This window comes from Passer montanus, unplaced genomic scaffold (assembly GCF_014805655.1).
Source record: "Passer montanus isolate IOZ18808 unplaced genomic scaffold, ASM1480565v1 scaffold22, whole genome shotgun sequence".
Lineage (NCBI taxonomy): Eukaryota > Metazoa > Chordata > Aves > Passeriformes > Passeridae > Passer > Passer montanus.
The window spans coordinates 1,857,300-1,875,579 of NW_024366815.1; the positions used below are offsets into that span (position 1 = coordinate 1,857,300).

Consider the following 18,280-nt stretch of genomic DNA (forward strand, 5'->3'; position numbering starts at 1 on the left):
CTTTCTTTCTGTACTGTTAATTCTTGCTTTTCAAATGTTTTCCTCAAGCAAAGGCAGTGAATGCAAGAGTTAAACTCAGTATGCCTCTGTCTTGTGTTTTTGCTGCAGAATTTTATTTTTGATAAATAACAAAAATTTAGTCAATTAGTTAAAATATCTCCTTTGTTTTTTTAATGTGTCTACTTCTCATCAAGTAATTTCAGCAAGCATAGGCTATTTAAAACAGTAGTTGCACAGAGCTGATACTATGTACTGTATTATGTGTGACTGTGGTGTCAAGGTAACAGCTGAAATAGAGTTTAGAGAAATGGAGGAAGAACAAGAACTTCAGCTAAAACAGAAATCTTCGAAAGCTGCACAGAAACAACCAGGCAAAGCGGCTGGGAAAGATACCAAAGGTGCCAAAAAGGCATCTTCCAAATCGCCTCCTAAAAAAAAAGGTATTTAAAATGCAAGCTTTGTTTTAGCAGTGCTTGAAATAACTGAAATGTAAATATATTAATAATACAGAAATTAATAACCCAACACATTTGATATGGATATAATTTCTTTTTAAAAATGTGATGTCAGCATAAAAAGCTAGTAGTGATAAAGGAGGGGAAAGACTTTTGAATGGCAATTGAATTTATTTAAACGTGTTAGTTGTTATATGTAGAAAAAATATTTTAAATGGGAAGTAAATATTATTTTTTCTTCATGTTCTGTATTGCAATGGAACAGTTAAAGCTAGTTTATCAAGTTAAATAAAATCCTATTAAATTATGCCTACTTGACAGCTGAAGTCCTAAAAAAGAGCAGATTCCTATTGAGGTAGGTCTTGCACATAAGCCTGGCAAGAATCTATCCCACCAGGTGAAAACATAAAATTTATTTCCAAGAGACAAAAACAGGCAATGTGCTGCAAGAAATTGTGGCATACAAGACTGTTTATACATTTTCTGACAGCTATTTCCTTGTGCAGATAGTAGTTTATGTAATCTTCACCTTTTGTCTGCAATACGTCATAACTTCATTAGGAAGCAAGGCCTGTAGCCCAAACTTTTCTGTCTTTTGTTAAGATATTCTACATAGCAAGAGAAAAGTTCAAGCCCTGTGGGTGTAGGGTAGCCTGAAATTTGGGTACTCCAAATGAGAAAACTGTAACTGCAGAGTTATTGTGCATAACACATTTGAATTGTTTTCTTTGACAGAAGTTTGGTTTGCACTGTGCTCATTTCTCTTTCTCTCTCTCTCTCTAGTTATTTCTGCCCATACAGAGTGAACAGAAGCAAAGCCTTGCAAATACATAGCCAGGTTGTGAGCTCCAGGGAGCCTTAGGATTAGTTTAGCATCTCAATTTAGCCAAGAGAATAGCAGATTTTCAGACTTATAGAAGGGTTTTGTGATAAAAATCAGCAGCTGTTGCATGCTAGTTTGAAGTTTATGGATTGCTTATTGGAACCAAATTTTTGTTCAGACCTGGTACAAGATTATCTGAAATCAGAAAATTAGAACTGCAGCTAGAAAGCATGCATTCTTCCTAGTAGAAGATGAAGTATGAACTGATGGATTTGTAACTGAAGTGCTGGCTTTGATTTAATTTCAAATACAGTGTTACTGTAGCGTTCCTGTAACATGAGAACTCCCTAGGATGGGGCTATGGGCTTGTAACAGAGTGATACAACTTACCACAGGTAGTTTTATCACTTCTAGAGCTGAGATTTGTTTTGTGTGGATCTTATGTATCATGCAGATATCATTATATTTTTTTCTGTAACATCTCCATCTGCTTTTCTTCTAGGATAAAGCAATTACAAATATTTTAATATTGTTCAGTAAAAGTGGTATGGCTACAGAATTCCATGCAATCTCTAAAAACATGATAAAATACCTTTACAATATCTTAGATAAGTAAGTCAAAACAAGGTGGAAGTGCAGGGGCATGAAATAACAGATCTCCTTTTTCTTTCTGTATTTTTTTTGGTTTTGTTTTTTTTTTTTGTTTTGTTTTGTTTGTTTTTTGTTTTTTAATAGCATAATTCTTTTCACTGCTTTGATGTTAACTACCACCATAACATTTTTACTATAGTTTGTTAAACTTTCATTTATTCCAGAAGAAACAAGTATTATTCAAAATATACTTATTTATGTTCTGGTTGCGATAAATTGGTAAGTAAATACATCAAACAGGACATTCTGACCATCTAGGATCAAGTGAGAGGGACAGTTATTCAGTCATGATTTTCCGTTCAGAAATACATTTTAGGATGTTATTTAACCAACTTTAGTACAGTTGTATATGCTGGGGTATTTATATGCAGTGTTAACCCTAGCATGACTTGCAGATGTAAATCACATTTGGCAGCTAAGTATCCACCTTTGCATTCTCATAAATGGTCACATCAAGTAAGGTGGAAAATGTAATTTTTCATTATACACAAATGTATAAGCAAATCCAAAGTCTAAGAGGTCTGTTTTTCTGCAGGAGCAAAAGCTACTCCAGCTTCTATAGACCCAGAAGAATTAAGGAAAGAAGAACTGGCACTTAAAATAATGCAAGAATATTTCAGTGCCTTGAAACATGAGGGTATGTTACTATTTGGTTATTTGTATTGTTGGTGATTGTTATTTCTAATTTGACTAGTATGCTAGTCAATACTAAGCAGAGACAGTAGGCAAAACGGATGGATAAGAAGGAAAAAGAAGGCGAGTCAGTTGTGTCTGGAGAAATCATTAAATATTTTTGGTGTGGTAATCACCAGTCAACCAGTCATTCTCTGGTAAATATAGTAAATATAGTAATATGATTTTCGTTCCTTCTGTTTCATTTCATCTGATTTAATTTGTCATGACTAAGCAAATGTTCATCTTGAGAGAAAATATTTTGCATAAGTTGTTACTCACACTTCAATATTCAATTGAATTGGATTCAGTATTTGAAATGTTTTGTTCTGGGAAAAAATTTTTTGGCATTTGCATATTTCACTGATGTTTTTCTCTGATTCCATCCTCTTCAAGCAACTTGGGATTCAAGCAGCAGGACATAGATTGTGTTTGTTCTTCCAAACTGCTTTATGGACACTCTTCCAAAACCGATATATTGTTCAGTCATTCTGCCTCTTTTTAAGTCTTACCCAGTAACTTTCAAGTAAAATGGTTCATTTCAGCCAAAAGGAGATGTCTGAACAAAGGAAGTCCCAAATTGAAGATGATTTGAGAATTTTTTTTAAGATAGGTTTAGATTAGAAGAAAAACTCTTTTAAAGAGAAGAGAGAAGCCAGCTTTTATTGATTCTATTTGGCAACAGTTGGCAAGCCCATCATCATATGGTACCTCTTTGTTGGGCTATTACATAGTATTTTATTATGAAAAATAGAGGGTAAACAGCAGTTATTGAACAAACCACAAACTCCTAAGCCTTCTGTAGATCCAGTCAGACCAAATACTTGTACATCTACATCTTTGAACATGGTTTAATACAAAAGCAGTTCCAGAATAAAAATTCCAAGTTCTTGGGGTAATGAGAAGAATAGTAATAACTTTGAAGATCCTAATTGCATGAAGATTAATTTTAGTAATTCATTAACATGTATTTGTTTTCCTTGGCATTGCTTTCCTTGACATTCATCCTCTATTTAAGAAAAAAAAACCCAAGAACTTAAGAATGGCTGAACATGTTGAACTCTATTTCCTATTTGCACAGGCAAATAGCTGGTATTTGAGAATCATAGTTTTGCTTGCTGCTTTGTTAGCCAGTTGCCTTTCAGTAACTTGTGGTTTTCATTTATACAGATAGATAGAGACTAGCAAAGGTACTAGTTGTGTATAGTTTCTAAGTTTTTAACATTGATTTAATATTTAATTTCTCTGTTGCATCAATGTACCTTGCCTTTTATTCTGTTAGTGTTAAGAGAGCAGCTTTATCAGTACCTACCTCTGAAAATTTAGGGAGACAAAAATTGTCATGCACTTACCTCTGTAACATACTGATAGCAGCTGCTCAAAGAACATGTACAGAAGCCACAATTACATCAGCCTTAACTGTACTACAGAAAAGTGACTAGCCAGGCAGCAAGTATCCTCTAAGGTACTTCTAGCTAAAAACAGTTAAATATGCTGAAGTTTAGCTGCTTAGACTGAGAACATTCCTCACATTTTATAAATATTATTCATTATGGTTTTACCATTTAAACAGAGGCAGCCACAAAATCTCGGCTAGAACTTATAAAAGAAAAAGCTTTAGTATATCTTGAGGATCTAAAATTGAAAGCAGAAGAGGCTTATAAAGATATGGAAAAGTGGCTTGGATCCACCTTCTTGGAGGAAAGATCAAGGTAACGTGTATCCATTTTATATAGGATTTTTTTTTCTTTTTTTTAACCTAGATTAAGGTAGTAAATATAGTTGTGTCTGGAGACAGAAGTAATTTATGTAAAAAATGTACAAAATAATCTGTTCATGTAGTTTTATCTCAGAAACCTGAATGCTAGTATCTCATTTCTTGACTGATTAAAAGGTTCTGCTTGTAGCTGTAAAGGTAAATATCATTCTATGCTATTTTTCTTGACTACAGGTTTAGCAGGTTACTGAGCAGACAATCAGTTATTCTATTCAGTAGTCATTTCAGTAGCTTCTTTCCTGTTCTTTACACACATTGGAAAATTCCACCTGTTGTTCTTATCACCACATATTACGTTTCTCAAAATTATTTCAAGGACCATTAAAAAAATGTTCTCCTTCACAATTTTTTCTGTCCCAGTAAATAAAAAGTACTTGGGATCGCTATAGCACATTAGACTATCTGGCATAGAATGACCAATGTCTGTATCATTAAAGGGCTTTTCCTCTCTAAAGGAAAGGAGTAACTTTGCCTTTTGCAAAGTATTCCTGGCCTATAATAGCTTTTGAATCATATCTGAGACAGTGCTGCTTGATCCATGTCAGGGCATGACCAAGAAGAGAGGCATAAATGGAGACTGTGAAGACTTTAACAGGAAATAGCTCAAAGAGGCAAAGCTTCTTCCTTCCAGCCAGTTTTATTTGCTTTCCTGACATGTGCTAACAAAGACATAGCATTTAAGGAATATCATATCCTTTGACCTGACACTCCAAGCCAAATCTGTGTTCGACATTATAGACAGCTGATGTATTTCTCTGTATAAACTGTACTCATTGCACTTAAAGGAGGAGATATGTGCCTCTCCAGTATGCTAGCCTAGGAAGTGTTTTCATGTTTTTCCATCAGGTCTCTTCTGTGTGTTAGATCTGACTTCGTATAAATTTCTGACTGCAGTCAAACATTTCTTGCATCCAGAGGAAGAGTAGACTTCATAATGATTTTGGTAGTTACAGAATTCACACAGAAAGTTTGAAATTCTTACTTTAGGAAAACTTTAAAAGCATAAGCATATTAGAATTTAAAGCTACGTTGTTAACACTGTGTATTATATTAATGAGTTTCTGTATTTATATTTTCAGTGTTGAAAAATTGGTAGAGGTTGCACGACATCATATTGAGAGTTCTAGCAAAATCCTATATGAAATGACTTTAGAAGGAACAGATTTCTACATCAATAGAGACGTAAAAATGGTTCCTGACCCTGTTCCTGACCCTGTTCCTCCACCAGAATTTCAACGCATAGAAACCTCTGAAAGCAGTACTCTAACTATTTCACAACTTGCTACACTTCATAAGCAGTTTCTACAGCTGGCACCTAAAGGTAAGAATTTTTTTCCTTTTAACTCCCGAAGGAATGTTGGTTATCTGCTTAAAATCTAGAGTAATTGGGAGCTTAGTGAGTTGTCTGTATTTTTAAACATAACATTAGTTATCTATAGTGTTAAAGGTTGTACTACAGTTAAAGATCCTGCAGCATAGAAAAAGCAAAGTCATACTGGGGGGATATTGAAAATGTGAAATAACAGACCACTTGAAAGCTTTTAATGGCTTTCCTAGGGGTTTTTATTATCAAGACCACATGTTTAGTATTCCTCTAACAGGTGTCTCTGTAATAGGTTTTCAGTACTGTGTGTATCATGCTTACTTTACTTAAATATGCACGTTTTAAAATTTTTTACTAATTGAGAGCTCAGTGAACTCAGGCTATATTATTTTAAAACACAATTTAAAATTATCAGTATTTTCATGGAACTATTATATAGGGTCTATTTTAAATATTAACTATTATATTCTTCAAGTCAATGTGTGCTTGTTGTTTGGGTGATTTGCAAGCACTAGCTCAGACATGTAATTTTTTTACCTTTAAACATTCATTTATTGTGTCTCTACCCCCTAATTATGGGAATTTAAGGCTTGGGATGCCTTAAAAGACTTGCAATAGTTTCTGGGACCATATAAATGTTACAAAGTAATTTATGTGAGGCAGTTTTAAACTGAGATGGAAAGTAGTTACACATGTATTTGCAGAGTGTTTCATTACCAGTGTTCCATATTAAAATTATAATGTTAGTATTATTGCCAGTAAGATTGTGAAATACAATGTGTAAACAAGTGCTTACAATTCAAGATCTCACTCTTCCAGTGTAATAAGGCCACAAAGGCACAATGAAGTCGAGTTTAATTCTTTATTGGGAAATTCTTTTCATGTATATTTATAGAGCAATTCCAATTTCCTTTTGCATATAAAACCACTTTAGGGAGAAAGATATTGCAGTTTTTCCATAGAGAGATGCATATCATGTTATCTCTAGTGTAGGACTGTAGATGTGTGTGTAAGCATTTCAAAATCTTCTGTAGAGACCTATTCTGCAGATAGTAATGCATATATAATGCCACACGAAACTAAAAATCTGTGTGTTTGTAATCATTTGCAGTGCCATAGAATGAAACACAGATACCAGTTTAATTGGTATTTCCACTTAAAAGGGCTTTTTTGGTTTTTGATAATTCATGATTAAGATACTTAAAACAAAATTTTTTTCTATCACAAACTTTAATATTCTTGACATATTTAGGACAGAACAACCATTTTCTTCGTAAATTTGTAATAATTAGCTGGAAAACAATTGAAGTCTTTATAATTCTACAGTATTTCCCTTTTGATATTATTATATTCACTAAAATGACCCAACATGACTTGCATGACTATCTGAAAAAGGGATTTTTTGTCTTAGCAGCCACAAGACTGTAAAAGAATGCTGTTGCTTGTTCTCTGAGAAAATGGGAAAGAATTATAGTTTAAAATTAGGTCCTATACCCCATGGATTTATCTTCTCTTTGGTGACTATTACCTTTTTTGGATAGCTGAATTAGGATGGAAAGCGCAAGCTGTGCAAGTCATCTTTAAAATACTTCCCTCCCAGTCTCTTACACATTTTAAGACAGCATAAATGACATCCTAGGTTTCCTAAGGTGACCACTTCATTATATACTCCTTTCTTTCCTAAAACATCAGGAAAATTTTTCATAGGCTTCTGTCTCCCCTTTTTCAATAGAATGGTCAACAAAAAATACACATCTCAGTAGTTAGTCTCACTGAACAAAAGAGGGGAAAACACTAAAGCACCCAGCACAGCTGCAGTGAAATTGTTGAACAGCATCTCTAAAGGAGATACCAAAAGGTAATAAACAAGCCCCTGCCTTTTGGAGAATCTCCAAATAGATCTAGATTTGCTGTCAAGCATCTTATTTTTTCTGATTCTTACCTCCTCCAGCATATCTCTCAGCATTCATTGTGGAAATCCACATAAAAAAGCACTTATGGCATAGGCTATTGGGCAAGTCTAAATAGAATACATCTACCAATCTGCTTGTACTGAAATAGAAGTAGTAGTGAATAATAAATTTCCTGAAGTTGTTCAGAAAATTGGAAATTAGGCTTTTCTAAAGCATCATGGAGATGACGTATTTTTACTTAGAAATGCAATCAAACAAAGAATAACAAAGGAGGGGTAATTATATTAGAAGAAAGTAACATGTAAACAGGTTTGTCACAAGATATTTGGTGTCAAAAGGAAATATTTTCAAAATATATTTAACAAATTGCCAAAATTAAAGCTAAAAGTGGGAGTGCCAGTATACTTAAAAATGTTTGATATTCATGGAAGAATTCTTATGAAACAGTTTTGTGTTTCCTAGGAATCTAAAATTTTAAAGAACTGCTGATTCTTCACAGACAACTTTTTGCTGTACTGCACACTTGGCTCTCCATGGAAGCACATTATTCTCCATTCTAAGCACCAATGGACAAAAAACCAGCCTGTGCTGGACCTTCCTACCCACTGACAGTCTTTCATTTGAGAAAGAAGTTTATTTTTTGTTTTATTATTATCCGAAGTGCTATTGCCCAAAGTCAGCATGAGTTGATGCTAATTGACTTCACTAACTCTTTGATCAAGTTTTTAACAGTACTCTAATATATTACCTTCAGAGTGCTTTTTCATAGGAAGAGCTGTGATGTCTCTTAAATAGAGCTAATAACATTCACCTTTATTTTCTCTCTTACAGTCTTTTTGAGTGCATGCTTTTCTTGTCAACAAAATTAAAATATCTATTAGATCTCATTCCCTTTGATTCCCTTGAGCACTATGATCTTCTATAACCACAATTAGCACACACATGCGATGTCTCCGTTTTCTTCTAAAGTTGTTTCAGAGAATGCAATTTGGGTGTGGTTTTGTATTACCAAGCAGATCAAAGTAGATTCTATGCCAGATTTGTTCTCTATCTTATGACTGAATCACACAGGAGCTTTTAATTTTTATTTTTTTTCACGGGCATGATCCTTATCAACCTTCAGTTTAATTATAGAAATTATTCTATAATTAGACAGAATAGACACCAGTCAGGTTTAAAAAAATTCTATATCCAATAACCAAAAATGTTTTAAATGCTTTTTTATACAACTATTAAATTGTCTGCTAAGATATGGCCATATTGCATTGCTGTTTGTTTTCAAATTTTGAACTTGTGAATTGAATTTTACTGTATTGGTAGATTTGGAGCAGACAGTTACATTAAAGTGTGCATGTAGATCAGCTGAAATATTACCTTTTCAATGTAGTGTTTTATTGAGTAAGGATTATATGGTGACCCTGAATAATGTCTAGAGATTATACTTTCTTTCCCCAAGTACTGTTGTAGAAACAATTGAAGAATAGCAATTGCCTGACTTTGATGCAAATAAAGACTGAAGTCCATAGGGGAGCATAGGAATAGTTTTATCATCTCTAACTTACATCCTTCAAAGACTATCTTCAATGTGTATTTTTAAGACTTTAAAATATGAAAGTTTTAAATTTGTGGACAGAGGAAGTATCGCTTTCTTGGTGAAAACTTAGCAATTCTACCAATAGTTTTACATCTCCTGTTATGTCTGTTACTTAATCATGTATGTTATCTCATTTCAGAAATCTGTGGAACATATTTAACATGTTTGTATTGTTTCTGTGCATTTGAATACATGTATATATATATATATACACATATATACAATTTTAAGATTTCAGTCAGCATGACAGAGGACCTCACTCCTCACTACATCTGTACAGCAACAAAAATACCTTAATTCTCAGTGCTTCTAAGTTTAAAATTCCAATTCTTGCTATTTAATGAAGAGTGGACATATAGTAGCACCAGTAATAATTAGTGAATAAATTATGGAAATATTTACAGTGAAATTGACTGTAGGGAGTGATGAGTCTATCAACAACTTGGATGAAAAGTATCACATTTTTGAGACTCCCATCTTTTTCATCTAAGGGTAGAAGTATCCCATATTATTACCTTTAAGAGTCCTTAAGTTAAAAGAATGTAATTCAGCCCTCAGGGTTTATTTCACTCATTCATTCATATAAAATTGCTACAGAGTCTGGTGTGTAATTTGCAATGGATTATTATCCATAACTCTAGACAGGAACTGTGGAAACATTTTTCTTAGTGAAAATGTAAGGGAATATTAATCTGTTCAAATATTTTGGTAAAATGAGGGAATAAATGGTAACATAATTCTCACGTTTTGGTAAAACTTGATGATGAGGGAATAAATGGTAACATAATTCTCATCTCTAGTATAAGTTTACAATCTCTTAATATTTTGTTGCCTGTGTAAATGTATAATCTGAATGTTTAATAGAGATTTTCTACTACATCAGTTTATGGAGATATTTTTATACAGTGCCTATAGAAAATACTCTACTGACTGGTGTATCACTAAGAAATATTCTCTTTTGTATATCTGCCTTAATAACTGAGACCTAGTGATTACTCTTTAAATGCCACAGGTTCCATTTAAAATGTCACAGACCTGGTTCGCAGGGTGTAGTGTAAACTTATGCTGCTGTCATTCATAATGGTCCTTTTTAAATGTTTTTATTTTTTCTGTTTTCACTTTCACTAGTGCTCATAATATCTTCACTAAATATATTTTTTCCTTTTTTTGAAGTTCTGCACTGCTTATTGAAACATATAAAGGCTTGCCAGTCACTGTATCAAGGAATGATACTGCCTTTTAAGAAGATTTTAATGAAAAACAATTCTACCTAGTGTAGCTTTTCCCACATTGGTTTTGTTCTTGATTTCATTTGATAACAAACTTAATGTGAAGAAGTTGCATCATAGGTTGCTTCATATGTAGTACAGGCTGGCTTCCTTGTATCCTCCGTTCTTTCCATGGCATCACTGCAACAGTTCCCACCTTTTCCTATATTCCCAGTTTTTCCTTGTCAATTGAAAAAAATGTTGGAAACACCGAAGGCCAATCTTACAGGGAATATTATCCCTGATAGTGGATCATAGGTCCACTCTGATCCCTATTTCCCTAATCACCAGCACATATCCACAGGTATCCTTATGCATCAAGAAGTTTGTTTTTGTCCCTTATACCCTTTTTACTTCTCAAGATGCAGGTCCAGTTTTCCAGCCCTCCACCTCTTTTTCACTTTACCTTGTGCTTTTGTCTCTGCCTAATGAAATTTTTTAATATTTACTGTGTGTTAGGAGTATTTCTCTTCTTCTTTTCCGTTCTGTTTATGGTAACTGGGCACAGGTCAGAAAAACCTCCTGAGAGAGTTTATTTTTCTGTCCATGTAGACCACAGCTGCTGCCTCCGATTTTAAGTTCTTTACAAGAATCATTCACACTGGAAATGTATTTAAACTGCATGTTTCTAACTTCCTTTATTAACATTATGGCCTTTTAGGATGCTTAGAATAGAATGGAACAAACTGTCGCTTTTGTCAACAATGGGAACAATCAGTTCTCACAAATTATATAGTATATACATATATAAAAAATTTGCTTCTTCTTCTAAAGTAGAAAAGAGTGGCATACAAAAACTTTTTTTCAAGACCTTTTAAAGCACTAGAAATAGCATTTCTCTCTGTGATTATCTTAATGTACTCGTTAATTTTGCTTCTTGACGTACACATCTCAATAAGGAGGGAGAGCCAGATGTTAGGTCATCTGCAGGGTGTTACTTTTGTTATTTCCCAGTGAACAAATATATGTCCCATTTTATTGCTTCCATTCTGCATGCATTTCCTCTTGCTTATTTATTGCTTTCTTTTCGAAGTCCTAAAATTATGGCAATGGTATACTAAAAGAATCATTAAATTACTGGCCAAAAGTAGGAGATAAATGGGATCTAGAAATATAATTTTTTAAATGTCAGCTTATGGGATTTGCTCCTACAAAATACAAGGGTGACCATCTTCAGAACAATTTGGGGAAAGGTCAGAACAATCTCAGTCATTAAGAATGCATATACAGTTCTGAAAGCAGTAATAATATAATTTGCAGGCAAACACACTTTTGGAAGATCATGTCAGCTACAACATAAGCATCTTAGGCATTCTGTGTCCAGTTTTTGATTATGTATTTACAGACTTGCTCCAAGTTAACATTTCTGCTGATGCCAGGTATGATGGACATTATAAATTTGTGACTACAGCAGTATTTTCTGAAGATGTTTTGCCTAAAAGACCATTCTGAATTCCTCTTCATAACTTTGCTCTTCCCTGTTTCAAAAATAGCATTGATACTGCTGCACTTCATGGGTTGCATACTCTGACAAACTTTTAATAGTCAAAATCAAAACTGACTATTTCTTACAAGAATCCTTGGTAGCCTTCAATTATTTAAGAGTAGGTCTGCTTTCCTTGTTCTGTTTCATGGCTGTTCATTTCAAGTCACACTCTAGTCCCAAATTAACAAGATAAAAATGGACAAAAAAATAAAATATATAACTGATATTTTATCAAATAAAAATTATTTATATTTAGTTGTTTCTTTTTAAATTATAGCCATAAAAGCACTGAAGCAATTTAAAAGCAAGACTAATTCTTCTAGCAACAGAGAAGTTGGTGACAGAGGGAAAGAGAAGAAAGATTTGGAACGTCACAAAACAAAGAGGAATCACCAGTTTCCAAAAATATGGCTAACAAAATACTCCTGGTTAAAATATGATGATGAAAGGGGAATAATGTTTTGTGTACCATGTCGTAAACATAATGTTGATTTGGGGGAAAATGTTCATAATTTTTGTTCTGGCACTGATGACTTCAAACTTGAATTTATAAACACACACCAGAGTAGTGAAGCTCATGCTTGGGCTACCTGCATGGAAGCTGCCAGTTCTGCTTCACCAGATGCAGCTTCTGCTGAGCAGATGTTGAAGAGCATGAACTCCATAACATTGGGTAGAGTAGAAAATATTTTTAGAAGATACCATGCTATTGCTAAATCTGGCTCTCCCTATACAGACCCTGATGGAATGTGCAAACCAGATAAACTTTAATATGACCTTTCTCAGGCATGTCCTTCTGAAAACTTCCCTACAGAGGCAGAACAGATCCATCTTCCCATTCCTGATTATTTATTGCACTAATTATTCTTCCCATAACAAGTACTTTTACAGACAGGATGTGATTAATACGCTTCACAGCTTGAACTGTTTTTTGTTTCCCTGTTAGAATACTTGTAAGTGTTGTAATAAGATTACTGTATCTTGATTTTTAGTCTAGGAGCTGAGAATGAGTATGGTTTAGAGAATATATATTTTCATAATTCTACATATTCTAAATGCACCTTTCTACTTGATAATTTAAAAATGTAAAGCATACCAGCAGACTATATTTCTACCATCAAGGAAATAGCAATGATTTATAAAAAAAGATAGCTAAAATTGAATCATTAAAGACCCTTCTTGGTTCCTCCGGCAGCAAATGAAGATGTACTACAGGTAATTTGGGAGAAAGGAATATGAGGTCATTCACCTTTGAATCAATCATCTGCTAAATCAAGATAACTCTACTTTCAATATAAAATGTATGTAGTAATGCCAATACCCCACACCCTGCTGTACTCCTCAGCTACTCTGTACTGTGCTATGCTATACCACACAAACACACACGCACACACACATATATATACACACATACTGTGTCTTTGGTGTTTTGCATAGATGTTCATGCTTCTTCTGGATATAGACAATGTGTCAGAGTTGAGTAGGTTTTGAAGGAATTCCTCATTAAAGCATATTGGTTCACTCCAGTAGAGATAATCTGTGTCAGAAATAGAGATCAGTACAGTGCATTGTACAAAATATCTGAACTTGTGATTTTGCAGTTTAAAAAAAAAAAAGTTTAGATATACTTTGCCTAATAAGCAACAGGATATATATTTCATGGATTACTTTATTAGATATGTGGCTTGTTATATATTAGAATTGTGAATTCAAGGGTTTTATTTTAAATCACATAATACCAGGAGAGTTCTTTTCCCTCAAAGTTTTCAAATGGAGATTTTTAACTATGCTGAGATTAGAAAAAGTTTGAAAATGCATCTCAAGGATGTCCAACAGGTGAAAACAACAAAAGAAAGAAAAACCAAAAAATGGTGGTTCTCTATCTGTAACACTGAAGTCACCTCCGTGATGCAGGGTAGGAGCACGTTTTCTCATACTCTTCATCTATGAAACTAGCAGAATTCCTTCAACATCACATCTCAGGAGATATATTCTAAACCTGTGATGATTCTTGCTGCTTTCTTTTGGGCAGCCTTATTTTGCATCCATCCATCCTTCTTGATCTAGAGTTTCCAAAGTTGTATTATAGCAGAAGCCTCAACATTTGGGGGTGGGGGAGGGAAGATAAATTCCAATGACTTCCCATGTACTTTCTCATATTATTGTAATCTGCTATAATCCTTAGAGACTTTTCCATAGAAATTTTATTTTGGCAGTAAGATTCCCCTTGGGACATTTACTCAGTTCATTATGTTAGCCCAGTGGGGCACTTGACATTTATTTTTATTGGATAGTGTCCTTTTATTCTAGACTTTATCTCCAATTTTTAACATTCACTTTGAATTCTAATCGTGTTCTCCAGTGTGCTAGAAGTCTGTTCCTGAATTGTTTTATGTACAGTGTAATAAATATATCAATTTGTGCAGTCAATTTCCAAAAAGTGCTTTGATCTGTGTCTGGTGAAACTTACTTACTGACCCTGACCATCTCCTCAGTTTTTCAAAATCTTTGTGAATAGTGATTCTCTTTACAAGATGCCTGCTGTTCCTTCTGATTAAAAATGTTTCATTTTCTATTCAGTCTCCTACATTATTCAGCTAAAACTTATTAGGTTTGGTTTCTTTTATTTTGGACTTATAAAAGGATTTTGTAAAGATCATACCTGTTTTGAAATGAGTCTTTCTAAGTGGAAAAAGTGAGTTCTCGGAATTGTCTTCCTTTTTCCTTCCTAGGAGACATTATTTTCTTTCACCACTGGCAGAGTACCATTTGCAGACACCAGTATTCTTTTCTAAGTACCATCTGTGTTGCTGCCCACTCTCAGCATCTCTTGATGGTTATGGAGCACTGACAGCCCGTGAGCTGAAATCATGAGTCACCTATTGTTTGGTATTATAATCAGATACTCAAAACCAGTTCTGTGCTCTGTAATATATACCCAAATCCACTAAGTCTAGACAAAGATCCTGAAAACAGTGAGGAATGTATTTCATCAAACCTCATGTTTGTGTGGGATTTCCTCTGTTTCTCTGAGACTCCTTCCCTTCTCCTACATATTTCAGTAGGAGGAATTAAGTCACAGTCCATTTGAAGATTTTTAACTACTATAACTCTGGAATTATCCCTCATCAGATGTTTCAGAAGGAGGTGGTAAAGTAAAAGTAATTGCCCTACAGCACATCAGCAATTCTGTAGTTAATATAAACAATTAAATAGTTTATGTAAATTGTGATTTAGATTGCAATCCTTTAATCCCATCTCTGGTATTTGTTTTGGTGCAAGTTCTTTAAATTTAATGTCTCTCATACTTTCAATGTATGTTTCTGAAGTCATGTAGCTTCACAAAAAGTGTTATGAGGACATTAGTATCCTTTTAGAATTCTGTGAAGAAAATCAAAATTAAATTTCATTTCAGGAAGTCAGAAAAGCATAAGAAATACAGGAACTACATCTTTTCATGCAGGGAGATCATAGTGGGAGTTGAACAGTTTAAAACATAAGATGTGACAGAAAGCTAAGTTAGACTGCCAGTGATCAAATGGAAAGGGAAATGTTTAACAAAAACCAAATATTATTAGCTGGTCTCTTTATGATAAAGCATTAGAAAATCTGATACTGCAAAGAAGTTGTAAAAATTTTCCCTGACATTTTTTTGTTGTTCACCGGCTCCTTCACGCACCATAGCCTATTTTCCATATGAATCACTGAAATATTACCTGGTTTATGGAATCTTAGAGGAAGTGTCCCGGTAATGATGCTCCTGTGATGCAGGCTTCATTGTGCTATATGGAAATAATCTGATTATTAAGGATTGAAGCTTTCATGAAAAAAAACAAACCTTCCCTTCTCCTACATATTTCAGTAGGAGGAATTAAGTCACAGTCCATTTGAAGATTTTTAACTACTATAACTCTGGAATTATCCCTCATCAGATGTTTCAGAAGGAGGTGGTAAAGTAAAAGTAATTGCCCTACAGCACATCAGCAATTCTGTAGTTAATATAAACAATTAAATAGTTTATGTAAATTGTGATTTAGATTGCAATCCTTTAATCCCATCTCTGACATTTGTTTTGATGCAAGTTCTTTAAATTTAATGTCCCTCATACTTTCAATGTATGTTTCTGAATTCATGTAGCTTCACAAAAAGTGTTATGAGGATATCCTTTTAGAATTCTGTGAAGAAAATCAAAATTAAATTTCATTTCAGGAAGTCAGAAAAGCATAAGAAATACAGGAACTACATCTTTTCATGCAGGGAGATCATAGTGGGAGTTGAACAGTTTAAAACATAAGATGTGACAGAAAGCTAAGTTAGACTGCCAGTGATCAAATGGAAAGGGAAATGTTTAACAAAAACCAAATATTGTTAGCTGGTCTCTTTATGATAAAGCATTAGAAAATCTGATACTGCAAAGAAGTTGTAAAAATTTTCCCTGACATTTTTTTGTTGTTCACCGGCTCCTTCACGCACCATAGCCTATTTTCCATATGAATCACTGAAATATTACCTGGTTTATGGAATCTTAGAGGAAGTGTCCCGGTAATGATGCTCCTGTGATGCAGGCTTCATTGTGCTATATGGAAATAATCTGATTATTAAGGATTGAAGCTTTCATGAAAAAAAACAAATTTCCGTTTACCTTAAAATTATTATATTAGCAATCCAAGGTGCTTCAGGAAACCACACATGATTTATCACAATTTTTAGAATGTGTACTTTCTCAATGCAGATAACTCAAAAACTTTCAAGATGTCAGAACACTGTTACCAGTCTGACAGTATTTTTTCCCCAGCTTTTACTTTCATGCTGAAATGTGGGGGGAAGATACGAAGGCTTCAAGTCCAGGTGTCTCTCCCTTCCTTCTTTCTGTCCCAACAGACTGAGCTTCCCAAATCTATTTTTGTCTTCCTCTCTCCAAGTTTATATATGTATAGGATTTCTCTGCTGTATTGAGATGTGCTGGGGCATTAATCTTGGTTTTTCTGATTGGAGATAAACAGGTCTACAAAGATGCAGACCATTCAAATTGGCAGCTTGATTTTGAATAATGACACAATGAAATTAATACTCAAACACATTCTTCATATTGCTATCACATAGCTTTTTCATAAACCTAAATTTCACTTCACTGTTTCACATCAAACAAAGTGTCTTAGCCGTAGAATGTGCACAGCTTTGCCTTTTCAAATGGACAAGAAGTTTGACTGGAAAAAGGAAAAGAATAAGTAAGTCTTCCCAACATTTCACTGATTGTGTTTGCTTTTAAAGGTAATCTGAAAACTCTTGTTTTGATGCCATGGAATTGATCACAACCTGACCAAATCAGTTTTATCTCTCAAAATTTAAATAACTTCAAACTTATTTTACATTTTTTGTTGTTACTGCAGAGGTTTTACAGTGAACTCTCACTGACCCAGCAAAGTCCATTTCTGAAAGAAAAGACTCATATCTGTTTTAAAATTTTTTATACATAATTTTGTGCTTTAATGCCATACATGAAGTTTGAAGTTTCTGTTTGGTCATAAGCAATTCTATTCCTGCTTTTAAAAAAAATTGGGTTTGCTGCACTTAACTGATTTTTTTTCTTAGGATTTCTTTAAAAATAAAATTAATGGAGCTATTTCTAACTCCCACATGTGAGTTCTGAGAAGCTTTTCAAACAGTTGAATTTTGCTTCAGAATTCAACAGACAACAGTGCATGTTTTCTACCCTATTCTCTAGCTTACACTTGCTTCAAAGAGTGAAGATGGATTTATGATTGATTAAAATAAAGCAGAGTGGAAGAAAGTGTTGGTAGGTATTCAATACACAGAACTCTGAGAAATTGGTGTCTGTGAATGCTCATTAACTGTCAGTGCAGACCATGTGAGGATAGATTAGTTATTTTAGTGCAAATCAGGACAAGTACCAGAAGAATTGCAGTGTAGTGAAATATTTGAAATTTTGCTATTAGATAGGTCATATATGATTAATTTTAAATAAGGAGATTTTATGTTTGGTTTGGAAAATATTAGCACTATTATCAATAGTGCATAATAGGAAAGTAAATAACTTTCTCATATGGCCATTAAAATTTAATTTTTTTTTAAGAAGAGGTCTATTTAAAGTCTAAACATATTTCTATATTGATTTTTTTTTTGTTAGGTTTTTTACCAAAGAAATTATTTATTGAAGCTGTTAGTGACTTGGTTAGTTTGAATCTTGGAATAAATTGCTTTCCTGATGCATGGAAGAACTTAACACTTGCAGATGTAAGTGAAACCCTATATTCTCTTCAACTGGAGTATTGGTTTGTGTAGAAGATGCAGCATTG

General features: G+C 33.8%; 1 protein-coding gene across 1 annotated transcript in view; it reads left to right on the top strand.

Moving 5' to 3' along the window:
• Window positions 1-18,280, top strand: part of SPEF2 (sperm flagellar 2) — a 69,173-nt gene that overhangs the window by 37,942 nt on the left and 12,951 nt on the right. Inside the window, exons 25-29 of the mRNA XM_039710015.1 lie at window positions 281-440; window positions 2,465-2,566; window positions 4,175-4,313; window positions 5,458-5,699; window positions 18,112-18,218. Of these exons, the coding sequence (XP_039565949.1) occupies window positions 281-440; window positions 2,465-2,566; window positions 4,175-4,313; window positions 5,458-5,699; window positions 18,112-18,218 (750 nt within the window). The remainder of the gene's footprint in view (window positions 1-280; window positions 441-2,464; window positions 2,567-4,174; window positions 4,314-5,457; window positions 5,700-18,111; window positions 18,219-18,280) is intronic.